This window comes from Aplidium turbinatum, chromosome 6, assembly GCF_918807975.1.
Source record: "Aplidium turbinatum chromosome 6, kaAplTurb1.1, whole genome shotgun sequence".
NCBI classification, from domain to species: domain Eukaryota; kingdom Metazoa; phylum Chordata; class Ascidiacea; order Aplousobranchia; family Polyclinidae; genus Aplidium; species Aplidium turbinatum.
Window position 1 is genome coordinate 2,846,047 of NC_137477.1, and position 27,279 is coordinate 2,873,325.

Consider the following 27,279-nt stretch of genomic DNA (forward strand, 5'->3'; position numbering starts at 1 on the left):
GTAACTTTATTCACGGTGTATTTGCAAGGTCTGACTAATGTGGACCTTCCACATCATTGTGTTGTATTGAAATCGCTTCCACGAAGGCTTCTTGCTGAATCCGTCCTTGACTGTGTAGCTGTAGGCCATGTCAAGGTTAAAGCGTTTTTCTTGTCTGTGTCAGCAAATTTGTTCACATGGAAGACAAGATATCGACAATGACTGTTCTTTATGTTACTGTTAAGTTTTACAACGTGCCAATAGATATACCTGCATCAATTATTCATGTCGTACGGATGACGTAGTGGGCGGCTACCTCTTCATTGCTACCTGTCTCAGCATATATGCCTTTTTATGTTAAATTCAACGGTCAGCATCGTTATATTAACGAAACGATTTTGACGTTTTTAAGCTGGCTTATTTCTCCATTCCCGCGTCATAAACACTTATTGGCGACCTTCTGAGGCACTCAAGACAATGAAAGAAAGTTCTTTTAAATAATGCAACTCATAAAAGAGCTTTGCCACAATGCAATCACCGAAGATTCTTTAGCCACAAATATGTAACCCAAAGCTGGCTCTGAAAACTGGTTCCGTAGTTAGTGAGAACTTTGCTGACTTTCACTTTTTTTTAAATATTCTTACTAATGATTTTTAAGCGATTGCAATCTTTTGTTACGTCTGCAATAGTAAATATACTATTTTAACATATATATTTTATTCAAAATTTATTTCACACAACACTGTTTACTTTGTTAAGATATCTTCGGTCGGATTATTATAAAAATATAAAGATTTATTATAAAATGCTTGTATTTTGACCTAAACACGAATTATCACGAATTCATTTTTTTAAAGGGCGGGGAAACCCAAATTAACTTTGCGAGTTTTTTGTTTCAGCGTGATGTCATTGTGTACAACATATGTTTTAGCAAAAAAAAATCCAAACTTTGTTGCCCTCGTCTCGCCAGGGCCGCTTTTGTTTGATACCCGTCTGCGAGGTCTCGCGCGCATCAAGCTGTGATGCTGTTCGCTGTGACGTCACAAGGTACATATAGCTGTGACCAAAAGTTTAAGACCAGACTTGATTTATGACGATTTTTGCATTACTTCAAAATACTGCATCAAATATTGTTTCAGTTGCATCATCTTTATGCATCATCTTATATCTGATGCAGTATTTTGAAGTAATGCAAAAATCGTCATAAATCAAGTCTGGTCTTAAACTTTTGGTCACAACTATATGTACCTTGTGACGTCACAGCGAACAGCATCACAGCTTGATGTGCGCGAGACCTCGAAAACGGGTATCAGACAAAAGCGGCCCTAGCGAGACGAGGGCAACAAAATTTGGATTTTTTTTTGCTAAAACGCATATTGTACACAATGACATCACGCTGAAACAAAAAACTCGAAAAAAGTTAATTTGGGTTTCCCCGCCCTGTAAACGTTGGCCAAAAAGAATTGTTTTGATCTTTTTGCTAAATTTTGACTTGATTTTGATTTAATGACTTTCCTAGATCCCAATATTTGTTATTTATCCACACGTTTTGTATTGGTCATAATAAAGCATTAATTGTGGGCAAGTTTTATTTGATAGATTTCCTTAAAAACCGTATGCAACATAATATTCCCATTATTTGTAAGCTAAAATTAAGCCAATAAGCAAGAAGTTACCTGCTATGTAATTAAATTTTGCAAAATAAAAAAAACCCATAAAAGTTCCATTAAAATCCGGTTTATCATATAGTATCAACGGTGACCCAGTATCAACGTTTATATCTAATTCTCGCAAATTTGGATAAAGTAGGCTACGTGGAAAATAAGACTTAATAGGTTTTTTTGCATTAGCTTCAGAAAGATAATTTACTGTCTTGCCTTCCGTCATGTTCTCGGCTAGGATAGTAGCCTACCCACAATCTTTCGATAGGAGATTTTCTTACTTTCATAAAGGCTGATCAAACTTTTATATGGACACTGGTCAGGGCAGGTTGACATATGACGATAGAAATCACGCTGTGGTAGCACCGACATGTCCATATTTATGAGAATAAACGTTGATTAGACGTTGATAAGACGTTGATTAGGATTTTAATTTAAATCTAAACTCCGTCGGCTGCATAGTCGAGTAGTGAGAGTCACGGTTCGACACCGCTCAAGAGCATGTGGCTGGGTCTTTGGCAAGACACTTAAAGGCACGCCGTCGACTGCGTAGTGGCACCTCTTGATTTTTCTCACGATTAGGAACAGTACGCTTCCTGTTCCAGAGAGAAATGCTTACGGCCCTTCTTACGGTTATTGCCTGCTGAACTGAATTGAAGTCCTGTCAAGCTAAACTGCGTAAAGGATCAGTTGGATTGTGCACTGAAGAATATAAACCATGATAAACTCGGTACCTGTACAGTAGAAATTTCTTTGTATCCTGCAGCCACTTTTGACAGCTATGTAGAACTCCATGTTGTTGATTATCATCATGTGGTGACATTACTTTTGATGTCTTGCATAAGACTTACCAAGAGTAGCCTATACCTACCAATAATTACCTGTGCTAAAAGTAAAATACAAAAAACAAAAAAATAATAGTTAATAAAATTGTAACCAACAAAGTCTATTCACTGTCACTGAGTGGTTCTAGCTACGCAGGTGCCAAATACGAAATAAAAAAGTGTATGTTGCAAGAAATGATACTTTCATCATCAACTGGCACTCCTCCAGTTGCTTTAGATATGTGCAGCCGACTGTTTTTTCAACCAATTCACAAACTTTTAACTGTTAGGTTTGGTGGCCGTGTTAATTTATTTTCATCTACGTAACCTTAATCTACATCGTATGCACGTCTCAAACTGTTGTGGTTGTGCCTCCTTTTCCTTTTGTAGGTTTTGTTAAAGTTGACTACTCATTTTCGTGCCATACTCGGCGGTGGTAGTAACGACCCTGGATATTGCTCAGCTATGTCTGTTTATATTGAAAAAAGTAAAAGCTAACTTCACGAATCTGCTGAAAATATAAAAACAAAAGACTTTACAAACACTAAGAAGGATCATTTTAAACTGAGCCCTGCCAGTGTGAAACATGAATGAAACAAGGTTCGTTCAATTGATCTGGATACTCTCTTTCTTGATTTATAAAAATCAATCACTTAATTTTACGATGTTTCATTGGACTATACTTCCTATTCCGCAATCTAATTCTCCAAAAATCCAACCTTCATGAATAAAGCTGAAAGCAAAACTTCTACTTCAACCTGCCTCAACAAGGAACACAATGGAATCGCGCGTTCCAACGCTACGGAGGGAAAAGGTTTATCAAAAATTAATAGACGGCTAGATGCGAGCTTCTACAGCGACATCAATCCGATTGAATGTCACCTGCTACCTTGAAAAGTTTTTTATGCTACAGAAACGAAATCTTTTTGAAGGGTTATCCAATCTATGAACGTATGAAAATCTAATCTATGAAATTTAGCATGCGCGAAGTCAGAACTTTTAAATATTGACACCAAGCAAAAAGTCTTTTTTATTATATTTTTGAACAAAAGCGTATAAAAAGACTAGACTATAATAAAAATCAAACCATTAAAGTTATTTTCAAACTATTTTATCTTTTAAAACAATTACATTTAGCTAGCATCCGATCATAGAGCCAGGTTTAAAGCTTTGATTAATCCTGGTCAACCAGCCTGCAGCAGTCAGTCTTGGGATTGTAGCGTAACAATGCATGCCAGGTTATGTCGGTGCCTAGTCACTGCCACAGTGGCAACACAGGTATCTTCTCTAGGGCATGCCGCAAATAAAAACGGAAATTTTATGTTTCAGAACCAATATTACTTTCTTAACTGAAAATTTCAAATCGATTTTCTTTTTGTTGCAGCTTTATTTACAAATACAAACAATTTCAATTTTTTGCAAACAAAACAATGAATGCTTTTTGCCTCTCTGCATCTCAGAAAAGTTTGCTGTCAAAGGTTTTGCAGCTGCAGAGAAGCTAACAGTATTCTTTCCTAAAAATAATACAATTTTTTAAGAAAATACTTTTTATTTTTCCCCTTATTTTTTATTTTTATTTTTCTGATTTGCACCAGCAGGTTAGGCTATGTTAACATTGAACACTGCACATTTGCTCTCATGAGCACTGACTATCAAATCAAGTTTGATCTATGTTGAAAGATCTTCTTTGGTTGTGACAGTGCAATAAATATACCATCAACACATTACCAAGCATGCAATATTTCTGTCAATTTAATTGCTGGAGAACTTGCTAGATGCTGACAAGTAATGTGTTTGACATGTTGTAGCATTGGGTTTATATTTCTTGTTAAAAATCAATTTTTGTGGGCGTTAATGTTAAGGCAATCGTTGAAAAAGGAAATACGCTTCGTTGTAGCAATTTGATTGCTGAACAAGGCTACAAGATCGATGGAGAAACTCGTTCGAGGAAAATCAGAACATCATTAGAGTTTAATTCCAAAAGTATGGTACGTCGCTTCAATTCCTTCACAAAAGGAGATTTAATTTGATCGATTTGACAATTTCAATCGCTTTTATGGACTTGTATTAGTTTGAAAGCCTGACGTCAACTGCTTCACTTGATGGCGTTATTGAGTATTGATGTTAACAAGTTTTCAATAACGACAAAGTGGACAAAATGAATAATGCTCAAAAGAAGCAGAGATTAACATATCCAAACTGCCTGTATCAATGCACCACAAACATAACAGTCAAAACTAACAATTTTATATGAATGTTCAATGACGGAGAAGTTTGGAAGAACATGATCGCCAACGTCTATCACATCAGGCACACAATCATCATTATAATCCTTAATTGACCCCCTTCCAACGAATAACTGACTTTCCCTTGCCGAATACTTTCACAAAAATGGTTATCGCTAAAACATGTATCTTAAAACAATGTTCCTGAAGGTTTCAAATCATTCAGAGTTTGATCACTTTCAATGAGTTGCTGGTAGATTATCAGGGGCGTAGTCAGGAGGGAAAAGAGGAAATTTACCCCCTTCTAGATATTTTAAATAGACTATTTACACTTTGTTACAGCATCATTTGACAAAGTTTTATTAATGATTAAGGCTAAAAGTACTCTCAGAATGCGCAATTTTAAAGCATCTTTTTCAATTGTTTTTGGTGGGAGGATTCCAAAACTTCCACTGTGTACTTCGGTTTCAGTGACCTGTTACAGGGCTCACTCACAGGTGCAATGATATTTATTTGTCCCTCCCCCCGAAATTTTGTGCTGGCTACACCCCTGTAGATTACATTACTTAATGTTGATTTTCTTGTGGTTGATTGGTTTTGAATCTTTATCCACTGGCTGACAAACTGACAAAACCTTTGATCGGTTATTCTTGACAGTTTCGCATATTTATAGAGGCTTTTGACGCAGGGTCGGTTATCGAGATTGGCAGAGTGAAGTTTCTGCTTGTTGTTGAAGTGTTGTTGACGGGGAATTATCCATCCAATAGATGCCGCTGAATGGAAAGCAGTCTTGAAATGCGTTGCTCAAGCGCACACCACGAGAGTCGAACCAGCGCTGCTGATCTTGAGTCGAGCGCTTAGCTCTAGCTGATGTGATATGAAATAAAGAATCTTTGTGCAAATCAAGCATGTGTTTTAAAAAATGTGAACGCCAAAAAATGGTCATTGCACTGTATGCCACTACTATTACAAGGCATTGCAATTCATATTGAATGACGTTTGCCCCCCCAACAGTTGCTCTTGCCTCCTAAACTTTTTTTTTAGCTACTTCACTGCAGTTTTCATAATAGTTAGCTCGGTTGTGTATACCAATACACTGATGAACGATGAAGAAATGATGCCATACCATGGTAAGTTTTGGAGTGTCCATTTTACTTTTCGTTTAGCCTAAAGTCCAACGACGTTTAAAGCATAATAAAAGTAGGCTATGTAAAGAATCACATGAAGATAAACTGATGAGCAGTTTAATAATTAGTTTGGTAGAAGGCTCAAAAAATGTTTAACTTTGAAGGGCATGGGCAAACATATATGTCTAAAATCTCAATTGAGTTGTAATAACTTTCAAGTACCTCAATTGTAGCATTTTTATGTCAGATTTAAACTACACCCCTGACAACAAAATCTCTATTGCAAATACGCCAGTTATTTTTGCCTATCTACTTTATCAGCTAATGCCGATTGCAGACGCGCACATTGCACGTTTAGAACCTAAAAAAAATTTGAAAAATCGACCAGAACAAGCAAACACCAGCGACTATCATTGCTGCACTATTTCACGTATTTAATAAGAAAGAAAAAAGAAATTTAAATGGTCTACTTGTAAATAGCCTATGGATAACATTCAGTTCAAACACAATTTTGGGTTAAGTTCCATGTAATATCAACTGATTATTAAGATAATTTTCTCAATGTACAGTAGGTATTAACGGCCTCTTTTAGCCTGATGCTGCGAGTTTGCTGTGATAATGGCGAATCGCACTCGTTTTCGGAACACAGTTACCCAGTCATGTGCTATGACGAATGGTGTTGAAGTCTGTGTGTCGTTGTTTTATGTGGTTCTTTTGTTTGGCTTGAGGCTGCTGTCTTGAATGCTGCTTGTTGAGTTTATGTGTTGTTAGGGCGTTATTGCTGCGAAATTTTGTCGAATTCACGAGACATTGATAAAATCAAATCTTTCACATCAGGGCTTAACAGCCAATTATTTGCTGGTGGAGCTTCCTATCTTTTAACAGTTTTTGATTGAATTGTCACGTCTTGTGCTTCTCGTATTTTTACTTTATTTGTGCCACTATATCGTGTTGTGCTTCTGTCCATCTTGCATAATCTGCTTGAGTCCTTTTCTGAACAATTAATTACTTTTACCTCTCAAATGCTTGACCCGTTGTGTTGCGTAATTTTCAGTTATCAGTTTGTGTGAGCTAGTTAAGCAAGTTTCTCAAATGTTCAGACTTGTCCATATTTTAGTTGTGATAGTGTATTATTCTTTAGTATTTCTTTTAAAAATATTTTTCTTATAGGTTTGAAAAGGGCTATATGACGAGCCGAAAACGTTAGCTTATTGTTTTTGTTTTTTTGTTTTTATAATGGTAAGTGGAGTGTTGTTGCTGGGTTATGTCTGTTTATGGTTTAAAAAGGTTACCTCTCTACCCAAATTGTAAAATCATAATTGTCAATTATTTTTCAAAAGTCGCTGAACAAGTTATTGATCATCATTTTCCGCTAGGTGGTGGTATGAAGCTTTTGCGTGAAATCTTGTAGGCCTAAACTAAAAATTCCGAGCCCGACGTCCATACTAAAAAAATTGCGCGACTTCTTGAAACTTTCTGTCATTGCTACAGAAACCCAATAGATTTCGAGTTTTTAAAGTTTTTCTATTTCAAGTGTAATGCCTTCACTGCTTCGATGAAACCTTTAAGCTTAAAACAAAGCTTTACTACCTGGAGCTGCTATTATTTCACAAGGCATCTTCCAATTTTTAACGCATGTCAAAATCCGTATGTAGGTAACATTGCCTCACATCATTAGTTTTCAGTTGGTTTGAAGCGATATGGATGGAGAAGTTGCTATTTTCTATCTCACATTTCATCATAATTTTTTACTTTCCTTCGACGAACTTTCTATTTTATTGGGTTGTAAAAAGAAACTTGTTCTGAAAAGTCCTGTCACGGCTAAAGGACGCAGACAATGTAGGGACTTAAAACTGTGGCGTACACAGAGTTTAATAACGAGGGGGCCATTCGATTCAATTTGGTATTTTTTGACAGAGAGTAACAGTTAAATATTTTTTAGCTTTTGCAAATTATAGCAACATTTTTGGAAGAGGAGGGGGGAATTTGGCATGGCCCAATCACCTCCCCTGTGTACACCACTAGACTTGAGCATCAAAGCTGTCATTTTAGTAACGCTTGAATGGATGTAATAACAATGGCTTATTGCGATATTAACGGAAGGGACAACTAAATCGCTAATACCGCAGATCGCAGACAAATCATGATTTATGAAGCTTCAAGAAGGAAATATATCACTCATTAACACAGCATTGCGATTTTTGCCCATCAAAACATCTTAATTCGCCCATAATTAGGGAAAGTTTTGCTGATGTTTTTGTGGAAACGCCCGTGGTGTGTTTTGTTTACAAAATGGCCAATAAGGTATGCACAGAAATGCTTATCAATTTTTTCAAGATCTTTAATTCACGATTTTGAACTTCGATCTTTTAAAGTTGTCTGATTTTCTCTTTTAATTGTTTGCTCACAACTTAAAGACTTTGCTGTCTGTGATAAAACAATTACTCATTTCTTTTTGTCAATTTATAAAATGCCTGCACGATGCGTCATAGACAAGCAACAAAACAAAATTGAGAGAAAAGTTTATCGTCACTTCAGGGTGGTTTGAGTAAATAAACAGCAGAATCTAGCATTTTACACGTGTAGTCTATGCCAGCGAAAAAACGGGATGTAATAAACATATGGATTTTTTTAGTGATGCTTTCATTCATTGAAATGTGAAACGATAAAGATTTGGTGCAGAGTTCACTTTATTGTACCACAAATATATAAAACTGAGTAACGTCAGAGGGTTTAAAGTACATTTGCTTTCTTTTTTTTTGCTCACACGACACAAAATAAACTTTTTGTGTAAAAAAAAGAATGTCCATTCTTAGAGGACATAAGTTTTAAAACAAAGCAACCTCAATAGAATCACAAATTAATTGCGTATTCATCTCATATGGTTCAAAATTTCTGTCACGACAATTTTTGAACCGCTGCTTTGGTTTTTGCTCGATGTGCAATTGTTGAAAAATAGATTTTTAAGCGATTCTAAAGCTAAGCGATAATTTCATTTCAAAGTTGCAATTAAATTTATTAGTCATCAGTTTCTTTGCTGAGATGAAGATTTCAATGGGCACAATTTAGTGTATTTCCCTTATATGGCAATACTGCAATATTGACATTAGCTCAAGATAATTCCCCGCGTGCCAGAGTTAACCTTTCAGGCGGCGACCTGTGTAGACAAACAGAAACAGATAAGTGAACGTATTTACATCCTGACGTCAAAAGGTATTTTGGGTAAATCTTTAGTCGTGATCATAAATGCACCAACTTTCGTATAAAACCCTTCGCTATTTTGTTAGAGTTGTCAGTTACAAACTATGCATTATTGAGGACAACACTCAGTCTGAATCAAGAAAATATATCTTCTTAAATTGAGAGACATCCTTGAAATTTACTTTTAACAATTTTCTTTAATAACACCAATAAAAAGTCCTGTTGTTGTGAACAAATGTAGTCAAAGTTTTTTTTCTACTAGACACCGCTTACTAGAGAAACTCCATTTAAAGTGCTCGTTAACAACTGCACACGAGGAGGTTGAACCATCATCGCAACCATCGTCGCTAAGACTTAGGATGGACAGATTTTGCAGCTAAAATACTGAAATATTGACGACACCAAAGCCATCTCAAACAAACAGTCGTCTATCTCAGCTACCTCAAATTGTGATGACGTTCGCAATGCGTTGAATTTATTATCGTATACACTATACAGCCCTTTGATACGTACTTAAACTAATAATACATTTGTTTGTTTTTGTAAAACTATGTAGTATTAATAGTTATATTTTATCTGACACAGAAGAATACTTTTTTTGAAAGATTTTTCTATAATTTGTGAAAGTTAAAAATGGTTTCCATGATCACGACTTTTGTCGCAACTCTCTCCCTTGGTTGGTTAAGCCAAACAGAAGGTGAGTCTGAGTGCTGCATTGTTTAATATATTGCTAACTATTATTATGATTATTGTTATTTTTATTGTTACTAGTATTACTATCAATTAATGTAAATTACAGAGTTTGTTCTACAACAAACAATGATGCTTTAGCATGATGGTGATGATAATATTATTATTTCCTTATGAAAAGGTTTTGTGTTGTTTATGCAGGTTGTCACGGCTTGTACCACGGGTATGAATATTCTATGAACGGAGGAGGTGGAAACGCATTCAGGCAATATGCCATCAATACGGGGAATGAACAGACAAGATTTGTAAACCAAGAACACAATTTTAATTCACCACGAACTATGTTAGAGGGTCATGGTTTTCCTAAAGTAGTAATGGAATGTGTTGCGCAGAGGGTAAGTTTAAAAAATTAAACAGTACGTTTTTGGCATTTTAACAACAAAATCATGCAGTGGTGACAACAATTTGGCTCTAAAATTAAAAAAAGTTTACCCTTTTGTTTTTAAACTACTAAAACATTTTCTAACCCAATGTAAGCAGTGAATGTTATTGATTGTTGCCTTTCCTCCAGGAATCCTCCACACATGCACAGAGAAGAAAACGGTCAACCACTTTGCTTAAATATTTTCTGGGTGGCCAAATCACTGGAGTCCCCACAGAATGTTTTTCTCACCCCCAATTGTGTTTAGATGTCATGGTACGTTTCTATTCAGAGTGTTTGCTTTTGTAACAGAAGCCTAAAAAAAGTAGAAGCGATAAAACGTTGAGACTTGTTGGAAACTGAAAGGCACTTATTATAACGCATGGTGGACTGAGTTGCAACAGGCAACAAAATGAATCATAAAAGCAACACACACACAAAATCGAACCTATTGGTTTACAAACCTATCGCTGCGCATCAACGAATGGTTAACTCAATGTTTTACAGACTTTTTTTTCAGCAAGCTAATTCTTTTTCTAAGAAACACGTGACCTGTCTGGACTGTCCAAATGTAACAACTATATTGTTTACTTAAAAAACTTTGTTTTTGTTGCAGATATGCTCCAGAATTTACCATTTCGACTTAACTAAGCTAACCTTCCCTTCATCTCGATTAGGGGAAGTGACAAGAAACGGACCTTGAATGCTGCAATGTCTTCTATTGTCCTTTGCTTATAATTTAACGAAGGTATTTTTTTCTAAACATCAAATAGGCTATACGTTTAGATAGGTTAATAGCTTAAATTATTGTGGAAGATATAATGTTGAATTTAATATAATATTAACACTTATATCTCAATATGTATTTTCAGTTTCTATTTTACTTTTCTAATTTTATGCAAGTCTATTATTAAGTTTACAGTAAAATATGCACGTTTTTAGTCTTTACATTTTATTAGAAAAGATGTGAATTTAACAAAAATAAAAAAGGAAGAAAAGTAGAAAAAAGAGAAAATGTGTAGGCTATGTTGGTTTGTTTAGCTTCAATAAGTTTTGGTATCATAGTTTTGAAGACCACTGTCTGGGATTGACTAAATATTGTAACTAAGGGTTTCTATTTAACTCTATCCAAAGACTTGATACAATGATACGGTAATCTACCAGATACTTGTCGTTGGCCAATTATCATGACCTGAGTTTAATATCCCGTTGGTTCATACTGAAGACTTTGTGAAAATATCTTTGCTTAGAAAACAAATAGTATGATAACTTCCTCAGCCACGCCTTTGTGGTAGATCACGTGGTTTCAACGCAATCGCATATTTGAGCTAACACGGGCGTTGTGTGACGTAAGTTTGCAATGAAAACCAACTGCATCATACAAAGGCACACTTTATTCATGTTATTTAATAGCAAGATAAGAGCAGGTGTGGTAACTGTTGGTTTCTTTCTTTGCAGATAAATCTGGTCCAAGTGCACGTGTCAAGTTTTCAATGGAAAAGAGAAAGTTGTTTTGGATTTCGTTTTTGATTCCTGTGATCTGGTTTTCAACATTTTGTTGTCCCCTAACACATGTACATACACAAACGCACACAAACCCACACACGAATGCGCACACACACAAACCCACACACAAATGCGCACACACACGAACGCACACAAACCCACACACGAATGCCCACACACACGAACGCTCACAAACTCACACACGAATGCGCACATGTACACATTTATATACACACATAAACACACCCATGGGCAGTTGTACACACATAAACACACCCACGGGCAGTTGTACACACATAAACACACCCATGTACAGTTGTATTTACATAAACACATGCATGTACAGTTGTACACTGTACAGTTGTATACAAGTTGTCATTGAATTGAATCAATGCAGGCGCTTGAAGACAAACATAATGAGGGCAAGAAAACTGCATCTGACAAATACCAAATCATTCTTTCTCTACACAGACACAACGTCTGCAGATGTTGAATCAGTGTAAAAAAGGATATGCACTGTCTGGGCTCCCACTGATGAAGTGATTGTAACAGCGGGTGACGCAGTGGATAGGTTATGATTTCTCATTTTATGGACCGATTCCGACATTTGTTTGTATAGCCACATAGGCTTATGAACATTGATGGAACCAACGTGAGACAAACTATTTTTGTACCTGATTTTAACGCTTTTTATACCATTTTATATCAACTTTATTTTTTTCTTTAACCTTTTTTACTTTTACTTTTATATTTTGCTAACACCGTGCTTAGATTGCAGCAAACTGTTTTGATTTGTTTCTTTCTATTGTTGGTTTAATTCTGTGCTTATATTGCTACTTTTTCGTCGTATTTGAATTTTGTAATAAAAAAGAAGTTTGATAAGTTTATTCTTTCTACAAATGCATACCTGAAAGCAAATCAATCGCTTTTTACATTGATCCAACATCTGTAGACGTTGAATTAATGTAAAAAACGACTGATTTGCTGGCTGGGTAGTAACCTTCAAGTTGAGAACTGTTTGCTTCGTCGTGCGACATTGAAGCTTTCAGAGAGTTCAACCTTTAAGGCTTTAAGCTGTAATAAAGCTTTGGTAGAAAGTTTGTCTTGTTGAGCCATCGGCATACGAAGCCTGGTAACGTATCAAATTTAATATATTTAAGTTTGTTAAAATAATTTACAGAAGTCAAAAAATAAAACTACATAGAAACAAATTACGAACGTTTTCTACATCACAAGATGTCCTCTTCAGGAATAATATACAGTGATTTTACATTTAAACAAAATACAATGATTAAATATTAAATTTATTCTCAAAAACAAACAAAACAAAGTAACCTTAGCAAGTTTAGCATAATGCAGACAAATAAAACTTAACAACCAGATGGCATTTAACATAATAACATGAAAATAAACTAAAATTTACAAACGTTTTCGCCATACTTGTGTTAGCCCTTTTCAAGTAACCACCTGACTGATATTCTTCATAGTTGAAACTACAGATCTGATCTACATACACAATTGTGTAATGAATGAACAAGAATGATTACGAGTAAATTATGCGGTGGGAAACAGATCACATGAGGTGAAAACTACAGGCATGGTGACAAACAATTAGAACACACACAAAAGGAACGATGAGCCAGAGGCGAATAACTGCCGGTTGAGAGACGGACTATTACGTTTGATTCTTACATATATTGGTATGTCAACCAGACATTTGTTGACAAGGGCCGGGGAGCACTTAAACCCAAACTTAACAACCAAAAGTGCAATAAAATAGCACATCGCCTCTAGTGAAACGTGTAGCCTACTGAGAATGTCTCGATCGATCAATTTAAAATTATCTCTACGGAAGCCTTAGAATCAAACGTAACAGTCCGTCTCTCAACCGGCAGTTATTCGCCTCTGGCTCATCGTTCCTTTTGTGTGTGTTCTAATTGTTTGTCACATGCTAATAGTTTACACATCATGTGATCTGTTTCCCACCGTATAATTTACTCGTAATCATTCTTGTATCACTTGTTCAGTTTGTGCTTTTCTGTCCGAAGTGTCGTTACAGTTACAGTGCAAAGTCAAACTTATCTTACAATTTGCATTTTATGTATATTGCAGATTTAAGTAATTCCTGATGAGGACACATGTACGTGTCGAAAACGTTTGAGTTATTATGTTATATTTTTTGTGTGTAATACGTTATGTTAAACCCGCTAAGGTTACTTTGTTTTGTCTGTTTATGGTTCAACAAAGCAAACTTTCTATCAAAGCTTGATTTATCAAAAAAGAAAGAAGTGCACAGTGCTTCTGACTAGCTGAACACTCAACAATAAAAACACAAGAATCTCAAAGGTCACTGCAAGTGGCGTCAAACAGATCACATAACATGATGTAATATGTACAGATAGGCAAGATGCGAAAAACTAATTTTAGAAAGTTCCGCACCTTGCCTATCGTACATATCACATCATGTAATCTGTTTGACGCCATTTGCAGTGACCTTTGAGACTCTCGTGTTTATTGTTGAGCTAGTCAGAAGCACTGTGCAGTTTTTCTTTTTTCCTGTTGATAAATTTAATATTTAACCATTGTATTTTGTTTAGATGTAAAAACACTGTAGGTTATTCCTGAAGAGGACATCTTGTGATGTCGAAAACGTTCGTAATTTATTTCTATATAGTTTTATTTTTTGACTTGTGTAAATATTATTGTAATCAACTTAAATATGTTAAATTTGATTACTTTGCTGGGCTTCGTGTGCCCATGGTTCAACTTTTAAGCCATTTCAGAGAGTTAGACTTTTGTTGTGCATGTAACTGATGTGGCTATTCAAAATCTCCATTCAGCAAATGAGATCTGTTACATTGATTTAACGTCTGTAAATAATCAGCAAAAAAAGACTCATTTGCTGGTTGGGTCTGAGTTGCCGGTTTGAAGCCACGTCCGCTCTGAACCACGTGATCTAAAACGTCATCATGTAACTCTACTCCTGCTTTGAGATTTTATATCAAACGCACTGAAGATCAGACTTGTCTGCCTCGATAGCTCAGTTAGTTAAGCACCCGAATTTGACATCTCAAGATAAAGCAACCCTGGTTTAAAGCCTCTACAAGTAGGTATGCATAACTGCCAGGATTAAGCTCTCAAAGAAGCTTTCTCAGTCCGAGAATCAAGATTCCTTCAACCAAACTGCCGCTAGTTGGTTTCCAGACAACTATTTCAAACTGGTCCAGATCAACGTCAGATCGAATTTCGATCTGTAATGGCTGATGAAGATCGGCAATAAGCAAAACATTTCTCTCTCTTTTCCTCATTTGTCTGATAAGATTTAGTTAGACGCAAAAAACAATAAACATACTTCCAGGTCATGACTTTAATGAATAAAGAGATGACTTGATGAAAGAACAAAAGATCAATTTAAAGCGGTAGGCAAATGTATCAATTTTGCCTACAAACTGCATCAGCGATGCTGAAAGAGTATTTGGCTTCCAATAATAATGTTCATGGCTCGATACCTTGTGTCCAGCATGAACAGTCCTTGAACGTGTATCCGGTGTAGGCTATGTACTTTCCTCACACCTTGCGGGAAAATCGCTCGCTTGGGCGTCTTAAAAGTTTTCAGTTTGATTTCCATGTTGGCTCATATAGGGCCGTTGAAAGGACAAACTGGGCCGGTACCAATAAGGTCCGTGGGCCTAAAATCACCCCGATTCCGGGTTTAAAAGTACCTATAGGACCCCCTTGTCAATGCTGCTAAGTTCATGTCAATCAAACGTCTCGGGTTCAATCCCATGGCTGGCTCGCTCTTTGCACACTGTACTTTAGTTTTTTTCTATCGCATTGGGTTAGCACAAGAGTAACTTGCTTGGCTTCCAAAACAAAAGGTCGCTCGTTCCAATCCCAAATGAGGATGAGGTCAGTTGCATGGCCGAGTGGTGAGAACTTCTGTGAGACGCTTGAAAGGACACCGGTTTGACGCTCCTTTAGAGTAGTTTCAAGCTTAAGTGAACTCTGTGAACTTGAAAGTTGGTTGGTTTTGAACCTTTATCCTCGGACTGACAAAACACTGACGCAGGGCCGGTCACGAAATGCGTTTGAAATAGAAATGTTTTGTTTTAACGTAAACATTTTAACATTTTTGCCCGCTTTGATTTTCTTTGGATTGAAGTTTCTTGCAAAATAATCCTTGTCTCTTTTAGAATGAAATCCTTTTCCTGGTACTAATGTGTGTTTTCAGAAAAGTTATCATTTTGATGAGCATAGTATCATCATTGTGATCCAGAACGACTTTGAAGATTTTCACTGCCGCTCGATATTTTTGTTGTTGTTTTTGTGCAGCATTTGATAGAAAGGAACAGAGTTTGGACAGCAACTCGTAATCTGGCCATGTAGTAAACCAGTATGAAAGGCAAAAACACTCCGTACAGCATGCTGATCACAATGACCGCGGGCACCGCGTGCCGCATCAGCACGTATTTGACACTAAACATGTCAATAAGTATGACAGCCATCGAAGGCAGACTCGTGGACACAAAAAATAGCGCGACGACCAGCAGCAGCTGAACTGTTGGATTCGAGCAAGCGCCGCGAAGCTGCGTCTGAAAACAAGTAAAAATAAATTAAAAATATATTAAGGTCATCGCTGTAATTATCATTTCATTACGTGGCCATCAGTAACTTTCGAATCCTCATAGGCTACACTCACACATGCAAAAAAAAAACGCATGCAGCACACACGTGGACCCACTTTGTTTGCAGCCTTTGTTGTTGTTTGTGTGTTTGATGAAGTCACAAAGAACGAATTGTTGATTCTGCTTTGCAATTTTTGAGTAGATATTTTTTCCGAACCTACATCCTTTTTTTTTCCTTCGTCTCCTACTGCCAAGTAATACAGATGTCATAAAACATATATGCACTAGTTTCTTGTTTTGATGAGTATATAAAACATAACTACAGCATCGTCACAACTAGATGACTTCAAAAGTTTGAAATTGATGTCCTACCGGCAGTTTCTTATTCAAGAAATACTGAATTTTTAATAAGGACTGAGATAATGATAGAGAGTATTCCGATACTAACTCCGGATCCAGCGAGGGCGATTTAACAAAACACAACCACGTGTAAGTCTACATCAATCTAACCTTGCAAATACACCGTGAATAAAGTTTATTTTCTGTGTTTTAAGAGGGGGATCGCCCCCGCTTGCATCCGCCGCTGAATCGGAGGTTGAATTAAAGTCTGATAAAATCAAAGGATTTCCAGTTTATTTCCTAAATTATCACTCCTAAAGATGAAACTACTGCAGCAGCAGTCATTGTCTACAATTCTACCTTAAGAATTATTTTTATTTTTGACCCTTTAAATGAAAAGAAGTAAAAAACCCCAAAAAATTTTCAATTAAAGAGATAAAGAAACTCTTCTCTGACCAATGACCATGCACTTATACTAGCACATGTGGAGCTTTTGAATGGGCTTGTTTACTTATTCGGTTCTTTGTGATGTGACAAACAGTGAACGATGTACAATGTATATCGCACATTGTTCCATGGTAGCCTACATGGTACATATATGCTTACGAAGTCACATATCTTTTGGAATTAAAAAAGTTCACTCACCAGATGGCGTATTAGAGCCAAAAGAGGGAGTAGCCCATCCGTTGTTTGTTGAGACTTCATAATGCGATGACGCAACAATGATGCGAGAGGCCGATGTTGTGACGTTGAGTGATCTCTTTATGACAAAAATCAACATTATGACGATGCCAATGACCTCAATGCACCACGTGAAAGTAACTCCACCTAAGAAGCTGTTTGTGAGAGGCTGTCAGATCCGCGAGCACGACCGATAGACGTCTAACAATAAAATAGTCATACATTTAATTGACCTAATGCTGTATTTAAATGTCTTTTTTCTGTTGTGTGAAAAGTTATGTCAGGTAATTTTGAAATAGTTACTTTTATATGACTATCTCATTGACAAAATACGAAACAGCATAAAAAACCTGGTAGCCCTGGCACGAATCAATAAACTTCCACAAGCTTTGCATAAATAAGTTGGATACTGGATCATGATTCTTGCTGATTTAGGGAGATTTATACTTTTTTGACTGCTGCATGGCCACCTAAAGATACGGCCTGATTAGTCACATTTTGCAGAAATTTCCAGGTTTTTCTAACTTTGGGCGTACGTTTAAATAAATTTTTCTAAAAATTAGATTTTTACGCTTTCTTTATTCTTTTTCCTAGATGATACAATAGGTTTTAACATTCTCACATGTTCAAAAACAAAGAAAATTTGATTTCGAAGATTTTAGTCAGACTGTCAATTTTCTATCACAGTCTGATTTTGCGTTTTTCAACTTACTTTTTCTCATTTGCTACTGCTTCCCCAAGGCAACAATAAAGTTTTATGTCATTAGGAAACCGCAAAAAGTAAAAACATCTCAAAAAATGTCAGTCAAGCACTAGCAGTAGCTGTAATCAAAATCTGCAAAATGTGACAAATCAGGCCGCATCTCCAGGTGGCCATGACTGCTGTTATCCAAAGATTAACAAAATTACTTCACAATGTAGATTTTAACGACCTGTTTTAGCCTAGTATGCGGTGCGATGGCGTAGCGGTTAAGGCGCTCGCTTTCCAATCATGCAATCTTGGTTCGACTCCCCGCGCTTATGCTGGTTGATGACAAAACACCGCTCACCTCTACCCAGGGTGTAATAAATTGGGTGGGCGTAGTTGCTGAAGTAAAGGCGGCCGAGAGAAAGGAACTGGCCGCCCTACTCTCGTTAGTGCCGAAGGCTTAGTAGGCTATAATGAAAACCTTATCTTCTTATCCCCCGATGTTTGGATTCAAGTATGGGACTCACCTTTACCTTTTTTTAGCCTGATGCTACGAGTTCGCTGCGGTAATAACGGATTTCACTAGCTTTCGAAACACTGTTCCCTAGTCATGTGCTAGACTCGTTATAGCACATGACTAGGGAGCTGTGTTCCGAAAGCTAGTGTTATTCGCTATTATCACAGCGAATTCGCAGCATCAGGCTAAAACAGGTAGTTAATATCTACATTGTGAAGTAAGCAACGATCATGCTGCTAAAAGCAAAACTCATTTAATTACATTAACAAAATTGTTAAGTTTAAAATTAAATAAAATAATCTAAGAAAATTTCGTAGAGAGCGCATGACCCAATGCCCCCTCCTTGCGCACGCCACTGCTAGGTACAGTATGAGAATCTGTTTTATGAAGTCATTTGGGACAGTTCGACTGGTCACAATTTGTTACTTACTTTGTATTATTATATGTTTAATAAAGAGTTGGTTAACTCTATGTTGATGCAAGCATTCTATGCAATCAAAGACCACATGACCTGCCTGTTTGACAAAAACTGAAACTATCTCCATAGTCAGCATAAAAGCAAAGACAGTTTTCCAAACAATTCCAAAACAATCCAATCAAGCCGAGAATGACCGGTATTGACCAAATAGCGCCGATGATAATGAATGCTTTGTTACGTCTCTTTCGAATGGAGTCGTCCTAGAGAAGAAAACATTTTAATTTATAGTTTTATAGCCTACTTTGTCTTGGTTTGGTTTTGAATCTTTATCCTCGGACTGACAAAGCCTTTGATACGTTATTCCTGAAAGTTTCGCATACTTGCAGAGGCTTCGAACCACTGACGCAGGCCCGGTTACCGAGGTTGACAGAGTGAAGCTTTCCAATTGCTAAAGTGTTGTTGTTTGTGAGATATTCCATCCACCAGGTGCCGCTAAATGGAAAGCAGATCCTGAAATGCGTTGCTCAAGCGCATACACCGAGAGCCGAACCAGCGCCGCTTGATCTTGAGGTTCAAATCTATTTGACATGAAAGAAGAAAAGGATCTTGTCTATCATTCTTTTCTGAATCCAATCGGCTCCCTTCGAGCGGTAGTTGGTCAATATGGCAGAAAATTGTGAAGAAGGGGCATTCTTCCTGGCTATCAGCGCAAGGCTGAGCACTCACTGGTAGGCTACTCGCAAGCTGATAGTCGGTGGTAGAGTTAGTTGTGCGATACTGACGAACCCAGCTTCATGGGCGAAACTCGGTGTCTTTCGCGTTTGTCACGAAAGTTCAACTAACAAAATTTAGAAATCAAAAATTTCTTGTAAGAAAACCAAATCTTTCGTAGTTATTGCGAAAGGTACAGTCAGAAATAACTTGTTCTTTCATTAACTGGCCTATTTGGGGTGTGAATACGTCATGGTGACTTAACAATTTAGAATGGCGTATCAATATACTGTACTGAAGCAAGAAATCAATTTCCACAAAATACCGGAAACCCCGGCAGAACCATCACGGAACACTTTAACGTTAATATAAAGTTAAAAGTTGCAATTATACACGTCTAAGGTTGCAATAACTTACCTTGTCATTATTTGTCGTGCCGAAAGCTACGACTCTCCCTATGAAGTAACAGCTGTCACTTATTCCGTAGATGAGAGCAGATACATTTGCGTTGCTAGCAAGAAATAAACCAACACTGAATGCGCGGCAAAAAGACCACCACTTCTGTAAAGACACGTGGGATGGATTGCTGGGATCAACGCTGAAACACGATAACAACATCTGAGTTGAAATCAAAATTTAACACGAAGGATAGAAACAGTTTTTTTGTCGAAACGTTCTCCCTCTTATCCTGTTAACACTACTGACTGTGAACTCTGTAGGCCTATGACATATTAGGTTTTTATTGATTCAGGTTTGTATCTTCTGATCAAATGCATGCTAGATCAAGTGTTTTTCTTTGTTTATTTTCAAGAATCTTATATAAAGTATTTAGCTACAAGGCAGCCACGTGCTTTAGGTGGGCAACCAACCAAACTTCTTTTAATTGCCAGCCAGATGAACTCTCCAATCCGTCATGAAGCTCAACTGCTTGATACACGTTGTTTATGACGTAATAAAACACATGAAAAAACAAACAACAACAATGCGCTTTACGGAATTGCCCTCACTTGAATTGGTTGGTACTTTGCCAAGCCCTCTCGAAGGTACAGGCATAATTCAAAATATTGTATAGTGACATTGCTCCAAACATTACGTTTCCCATGAGCACACTGATCACGTAAGCGTATACGTAGTTGTGACGTAATTTCTGCCGGCTACGATATGTTGCTAAGATGACCACACTGTTGCAGACAACCTAAAAATATTGAAGAAAGCTGAACTTATTAATTTCTCCAGTAGGATTGGGGTGTAACCGCACTTAGACAATTATCTAAAAAATAAAAATATTATGACATCAAACCAGAAATGTATCTGTCAAAAAATGTTAAAACATGTCTAATAATTTTTCAATATTTTATTTTAACTTTAAGCAGCAACCTCGTAACTTGTTTGGATTAAAAGCTATTAGAAAGTGAAAAGATGGGATGCTGTAAGTCTATAAACCTAAGTAACCTAACTGTATTAACCCTATTTATTTGAATACCCTGTTTGAATAAGGACCTTCTGATGATCCCCCTTTTAAGGTGAAACAGGCTGTAAAGGTTTTAGTAAGTAATAACTATATTTCATGTAAATCAATATGTATGTAAGAAGTGTATCGAGCATTTGCAACATAACTTGGGGGCCTTGTCAGGATAATTTAACCACATCTTAAGAAAAATGGCAGTTAAAAATCAGATATCTGTGGGCTAATCATCCAATTTAATAGGAGATACAAGAATAACGTTGAATCTACACAACTCGTAGAGGAACAATTCAAGCGTAGTGTGAAAGAGCAACTGACAAACTCGAAACATAGGATCAGGATTATAGCGCTTGATATGTAGAACTTCAAGCATTTTTGTTTGAAACCAGCTCAGTGGCGAAGTGGTTGTCGCCTTCGGTTCTAATACTGGTGGGTCTGAGATCGATTCCAGGGTAGTTTCATGGCCACCTTGAGATGCGCTTTGAGATGCTTGAGATGCGCCTTCATGGCCACCTTGAGATGCGATCTGATTTGTCACATTTTGCAGATTTTGATTACAGCTACTACTAGTGTTTGACTGACATTTTCTGAGATTTCTTTACTTTTTGCTGTCCTAATGATATAAAAGCTCTTTGTTGCTTTGGGGAAGCAGTAGCAAATGAGTAAAGGTAAGTTGAAAAACGCTCAATCAAGCTGTTAGCCTATTGAAAAATTAACCTTCGAAATCAAATTGTCTGTGTTTTTCAACATCTGAGGATGTTAAAACTTATTGTGTCATGTGGGAAAAATAGTAAAGAAAGTGTAAAAATATAATTTTTAGAAAAATTTATTTAAACATTCGCTCAAAGATAGCAAAATCTGGAAATCTTTGCAAAATGTGACAAATCAGGTCGTAGCCCAGTCGCTAAAAGACCTAAGCAGTTGTGGAGCGACAATAAATAACACCATAATATTATTATCTTTGTTTGAATCGTAGATCTACTTTTGGATAGAATTCTAAATTAATCCATTCAACCGATACAGCGGTACGCTGTACACCAGGGGTTCCCAACCTGGGGGCCATGGCTCCCTAGTGGGCCATGAGCCTTTTTCAAAGGGGCCATGAAAATTTTTAAAAAATAATAATTTTTTTTAATTTATTATCTCTAAGTCCACTCCACCACTATATAACAAAAGAAATAAATTAAAATTTAATAAAAATACTAGTACATTTTACCCAAATCTTTATGAAATAGTCTTTGTGTTGTATTTATATCATTTTATTGTTCTAATTACCGGTTACTGTATAAACAAGTTTTTTAATTGAAATGACATTTTTTTAATTTTTTCAAAAAAGTTGAAAAAATAGGGGGCCATTGATTTTTCAAAATTTTCAAAGGGGCCACGATGTAAAAAAGGTTGGGAACCCCTGCTGTACACTGTACAGTGTACACATACACAAATGTAATCTTCAATCGCCCTTCTATGCACACGAATTCAATCAAAGTGTTCCCCTGTCCTAAAGGTCTAGTTGGCATGCCGATGTATGTCAGGCTCGCAGTGCAATTAGATTTATTTGCAAGAGTAAAAGAAATAGTGAAAGAGGTAGGCAACCTTAATTTGTACATATCGGACCACTTTAAACGTTTTATACCCAGGAGAATTGTTACAAATGTTTGTTTATAACCAGTTAAACTAGATTTTTTAAAATTGTATGAAATCCTTTCCCACCAATGTTACCTACTTCACTGAAACATTGATAAACATTGAATTGCAATGAACGTCATCACTTGAAGGTGAATGTTTAGTAAAGCGACTGCTTGCTTACTTGTTTCGCACAAAGTATAACCATCAGCAATCAAAACAGTTCTCTTTTTGCGCTAAACATCTTACTACAAGGGTGAATGAAAGGGCCAAAGGTCAAAAACCAACCAAAAAGGACAAGTTTGATTGATAGTTGGAATTATGTTAATATATTGATGGCAAGAGTTTACATGTAGGAAAAGCTTCTCTGAAAAAAGACAAACCAAAAGTGACCGCGTGATATGTGGCGACCTCTTGTCTACGAAAAGTTTCCATATTTAATTGGGTGAACTCCATGTCTTCAAATAATAACCAAATTACTGAAGATGATGAATAAAACATCTCAAGCGCTCTTTGTGTTGTTACTACACAAATGCCAATACACCTACATAGATAGCAATAGACGTATTTTTTTCATTGAATCAACGTCTACAAATACGAGTTATTCCACAGAATTAAGCCTATACATCAACGCTAGCAGCAAACAATTGTTAAGTTACTTAAATAAACAAAGTTCTATAATTGTTATTGATTATGCAACTTCCTGAACTGTACAGACGCCCCCTGCCTGCAATAAAGCGTGTTGTTGTTTTTCATGTGGAATATTTTACGACTTGTGTCAGCACTCGGCCATCAAAATCGGTGAATCCACCTTCTTCAATGGAGTCAACATTTGCTGACATTGAATTCATGCAAAAAGTATAAATTTTGCTTGATTTGCTGCTTAAATAGCATCAATGTAATTTAACGTTGAATTTATGTGTGCCTGAGTAACCTCCAACGGGACGTTTTTTTTTTTAAAGTGAAATGATTTCCGAAGAGATTGAAAAAGCTACATCGATTCAACAAAAAATTACTTTGATACTGTGTAAGTAGACTGGCATTGTTCACACAGCAATATTATGTCTAAAAGGTCTGATCCACAAACTGGGAGCTGTCTTTAATCATCTGTACTCATCAATTGTTCACGGATCGTGAGCTAAATACAGTACTGGACAATTTATTATGGATCTTTTTTTGGACAATTTTACAGCAAATCTCAATTTTTTTTATTTTTCCGATAACTGAGAGCTCGGAAATAATTGTACTGGTGGCCCAAAGCAAAGAAGCTGTCATTCTACACAATCGGTATTCAACAGTGCCACATGTGTCGTCATAATGGACGTCACTAAGGCTCAACTGAACTGCTGGCATTGTAGTAGAGACTTGCGCCATTATAAGGTCACAATTCGGCATTATTACGTGATGTTGAATACCGATGTTGGAGATTTGCAGCTTCTTTGCTTTGAACCACCATGACATTTATTGTAGTGCTCTCAGTTATAAAAAAAAAAATAGCTGTAAGATTGTCCAAAAAAAATGAAATCCCTAATAAATTGTCCAGTACTGTATATTTAGCGAAATATTCTTCAAGGTTATATAACAATTTTCAATTTAAAACCAAAACTTAACATTGCCGTGCAGATGCATTCACGAAGGAAGAAAGTCATAGACATCAACAGGATAATTGACGTCAGAGCTTATATCACATTATTGAACCATCGCCAAATTACTAAACATCTCTGACGACACATGGATTCATTAAACTTAAATGACCTTTCACCCGTGGATTGAACACAATATAAATTTGAAGAAATTTAATCAGTGGAAGATCCATTAAATTACTGGTTTAAAAGTACTTCCTCTAGGCATTTTTTAAACTTATTTTCAAACTTTAAACGCAGTTCACCCTTAATTGCTCCTTCAAAAAAAGCTATTAAAAAATTGTTTTCCAGCATTGTATCGGCCCAGATAAAAAAAAAAATTATACAAGCACCAAACAAATTTAAGCAGGTATTAAGATGAAAAAATTTATAGTCTTTGAAATAAAACTTTTCAATGTCATGTCATTCATATACTCTACTTAGCACTTTCAGTGCAATACATTTTTTCCTACTGCCTCATTTTAAGGTTAGCAGCAAGCAAAAAGCGATGGCGAAGAAAGGCCGAACGTTCAACAAAGCCAACTGTTACCCTCGTAGATCAATTGAATGAGCTGTAGGACAACAACAGAACCGAATAAAAATTGTAAACAAAATGAAAGAAAAACACATTAAAAAGCAGTACGTCCTACCATAAATAGAGGCATAACAGCCATTCCCACTGCCCATATGGTGTTGATGGGGCTGCACATGATAAAATTGGCATTTGAGCTTGGAGTACCGTTGACGTGTTCTGTATGGAATATTGTGAAAACCTAAAGTTTATACTACAAACTTACACATCTGAAACAAACACACAAAGAGAGAATAATAAGTAGACTACTTAGACTCATGATAACAATTGTAGATATTTTACTCAGTCTGTCAAAAAGCGTACCAATTACTCTGCAATAAGCCTTGTTACTCAATGCAACAAACAGCTCTTGACATGATCATACTGAGGATACTGTGATAGCGAAATCAATCTATGATTAAAAAATGCGGCTGGTAAACTGTTTGTTGCATTGTGTAACGAGGCTTATAGTGATGATACGAGACAGTCAACCGCTTCAAGTGGACAGTTTGCTGGATTAGTTCACAAAAACAGAAATGTTTTATGAGTCAATTACTCTTCATGTCAGAAAGATTCAAACTATCGGTCATTGCATTACTTAATGCCGCGAAAAAAGTTCGTATATTGTATTGTGGTGCTGCACATAGGCTATACGGAGAAAAATGTTTAACCTAATACTCAAAGGAGTTTGCAAAGCAAATAAGTTCTAATATTTCCAAGCTCTTGTAAACCTATAATTTTTAACTATGAAAGACTTTGCAAGCATCTTATGAAATGACGGAAATTTTGATTCAAGCTATTTCTTGTCTAGTTTCTTGGCAGAAATCCTACATCGGGACTGACCCTTTTTACAGCTACAGATGTGTGGAGCATCAGATTTATTCTTGATTTTACACACCTTAGTTTCTTTTTTAAATTACGTTAAGTTGGTAAATTTGCTTTCACTACCTACAAGCTGCAAGCTACGGCTGGAGTAATGAGTTTTGAAACTATGATAGAAACCTTGTGTTAACCACTGAATTGTAAGAAAAGTTTATTCATAAAATCTGGAAGTCTGAATACATGCTGATTTTGCACTTTCATGTTTGCAATTAGCCAACATATGCTTTGCATCTTTTAATGTTAGTAGGCTCTGAAACTAAACTTTCGCGAGAAGATGGCGCCTGTCATCAAATGAAAACATTACATTATTTATTTTTCCTTTTTTAATTTATTTATTTACTTTATTTATTTTTTCCTTGAATTAAAATAGCCTACCATGTTAACAATATTCCCGTGAAATAAAAATTTAGTTTCAAATTAAAACTAAAACGGTAGCTCATACAACAAACCTCGTGATGAAAATGAAATACATTTCTTTACACAGCTCACGGATATACTTCACAGCTGTATTAAAATCCTACAATCATTTTTTCTTTATTCTTTGTTTTCTAATTGCAAAAACAAAACCTGCCTGAACACTTCCGAAGAAGTTTATGAAGCCTTCCAAGAATAATTCTTGCCAGCTCGTGCCAGAAAAGTTCTCGCTAATTGCGTCATAACAAAGCTTGTTACAAAACAAACGGCGCGGTGGGAGGCTCAAAGGATGTCCACCCACAAAGATGGCAACCTGCGTCAGAAGTTATCTTTGCTTGCTATTCTGTTACGTCATATAAATGTCTGATTGTTTTGAAACTGTTCTCTTCACAGAAAGACGTCAAGAAATGCAAACCTTCAAACAAGTGAAAAATTGACTAACTGTAACCACACAAAGTCGAGTAGGCCTAACATAACTTGGCGTAATATATCTATTTTTAAATACTCATAGAAAAAAAAGCATTAAAACTAGATTGTAGGTTTTAAAAATAAATAAGTTAAAGCTGACTTTGTATGTTTATTGTTTATTGCAGAACAAGACAAACTCTTTACGGAAGCTCGGTTTATCAATTGTTTACAAATGACGCAATGTTGTTATTTATCCTGCAAATGGAGCACTCTCTCTAACCACGGCTTGTCTGACAAACAGCATAATAAAATTTTGATGTGTGCTCCGGGTGTACAAACACTTCGTTTGTGACCTGAAGCATTATATACAAAGGAGCAGAGTAACAATAACATAACATCTGCAGACGTTAAATCAATGTAACAATGGAGGATTTTGCTGTGTGGGAAACAACAAAGATAACATCTTTGTTAGATGTTACAGCGACATCTTTGTTAACGTTACATAAGAATCAATGACCAAATCTTTGGCCTTAATCTGTAGACGTTGAATCAAAGCAGAAAAGAATATATTTTTTTTCATACTTACACTCTCGTTATGTTTGGGGCGATTTGATAACATCCTCCCTATAAAAATAAACAACTTGCAAAAACAAAACGACACTTCTCATACTAAGCCTTGAT

The 27,279-nt window shown here is 36.3% G+C and overlaps 1 protein-coding gene and 1 pseudogene across 2 annotated transcripts; one reads left to right on the top strand and one right to left on the bottom strand.

Annotated features, from left to right (window-relative positions):
- Positions 1 to 9,601: 9,601 nt before the first annotated feature.
- On the top strand, positions 9,602 to 12,499 carry LOC145772809 (uncharacterized). The gene is made up of 5 exons (XM_082584690.1): positions 9,602 to 9,714; positions 9,909 to 10,102; positions 10,279 to 10,404; positions 10,745 to 10,876; positions 11,587 to 12,499. Exons 1-4 carry the CDS (start codon positions 9,651 to 9,653, stop codon positions 10,829 to 10,831), a joined length of 471 nt encoding a protein of 156 aa, XP_082440816.1. The 5' UTR covers positions 9,602 to 9,650; the 3' UTR covers positions 10,832 to 10,876; positions 11,587 to 12,499.
- Positions 12,500 to 15,005: 2,506 nt separating this feature from the next.
- Positions 15,006 to 24,075, bottom strand: LOC145771777 (uncharacterized; annotated as a pseudogene). Its single transcript, XR_014289255.1, has 8 exons — positions 23,982 to 24,075; positions 21,401 to 21,591; positions 20,621 to 20,808; positions 20,031 to 20,211; positions 19,689 to 19,740; positions 17,244 to 17,480; positions 16,376 to 16,506; positions 15,006 to 16,226 (listed from the first exon to the last, which is right to left on the bottom strand). The product of XR_014289255.1 is annotated as an uncharacterized LOC145771777 (transcript).
- Positions 24,076 to 27,279: the final 3,204 nt, after the last annotated feature.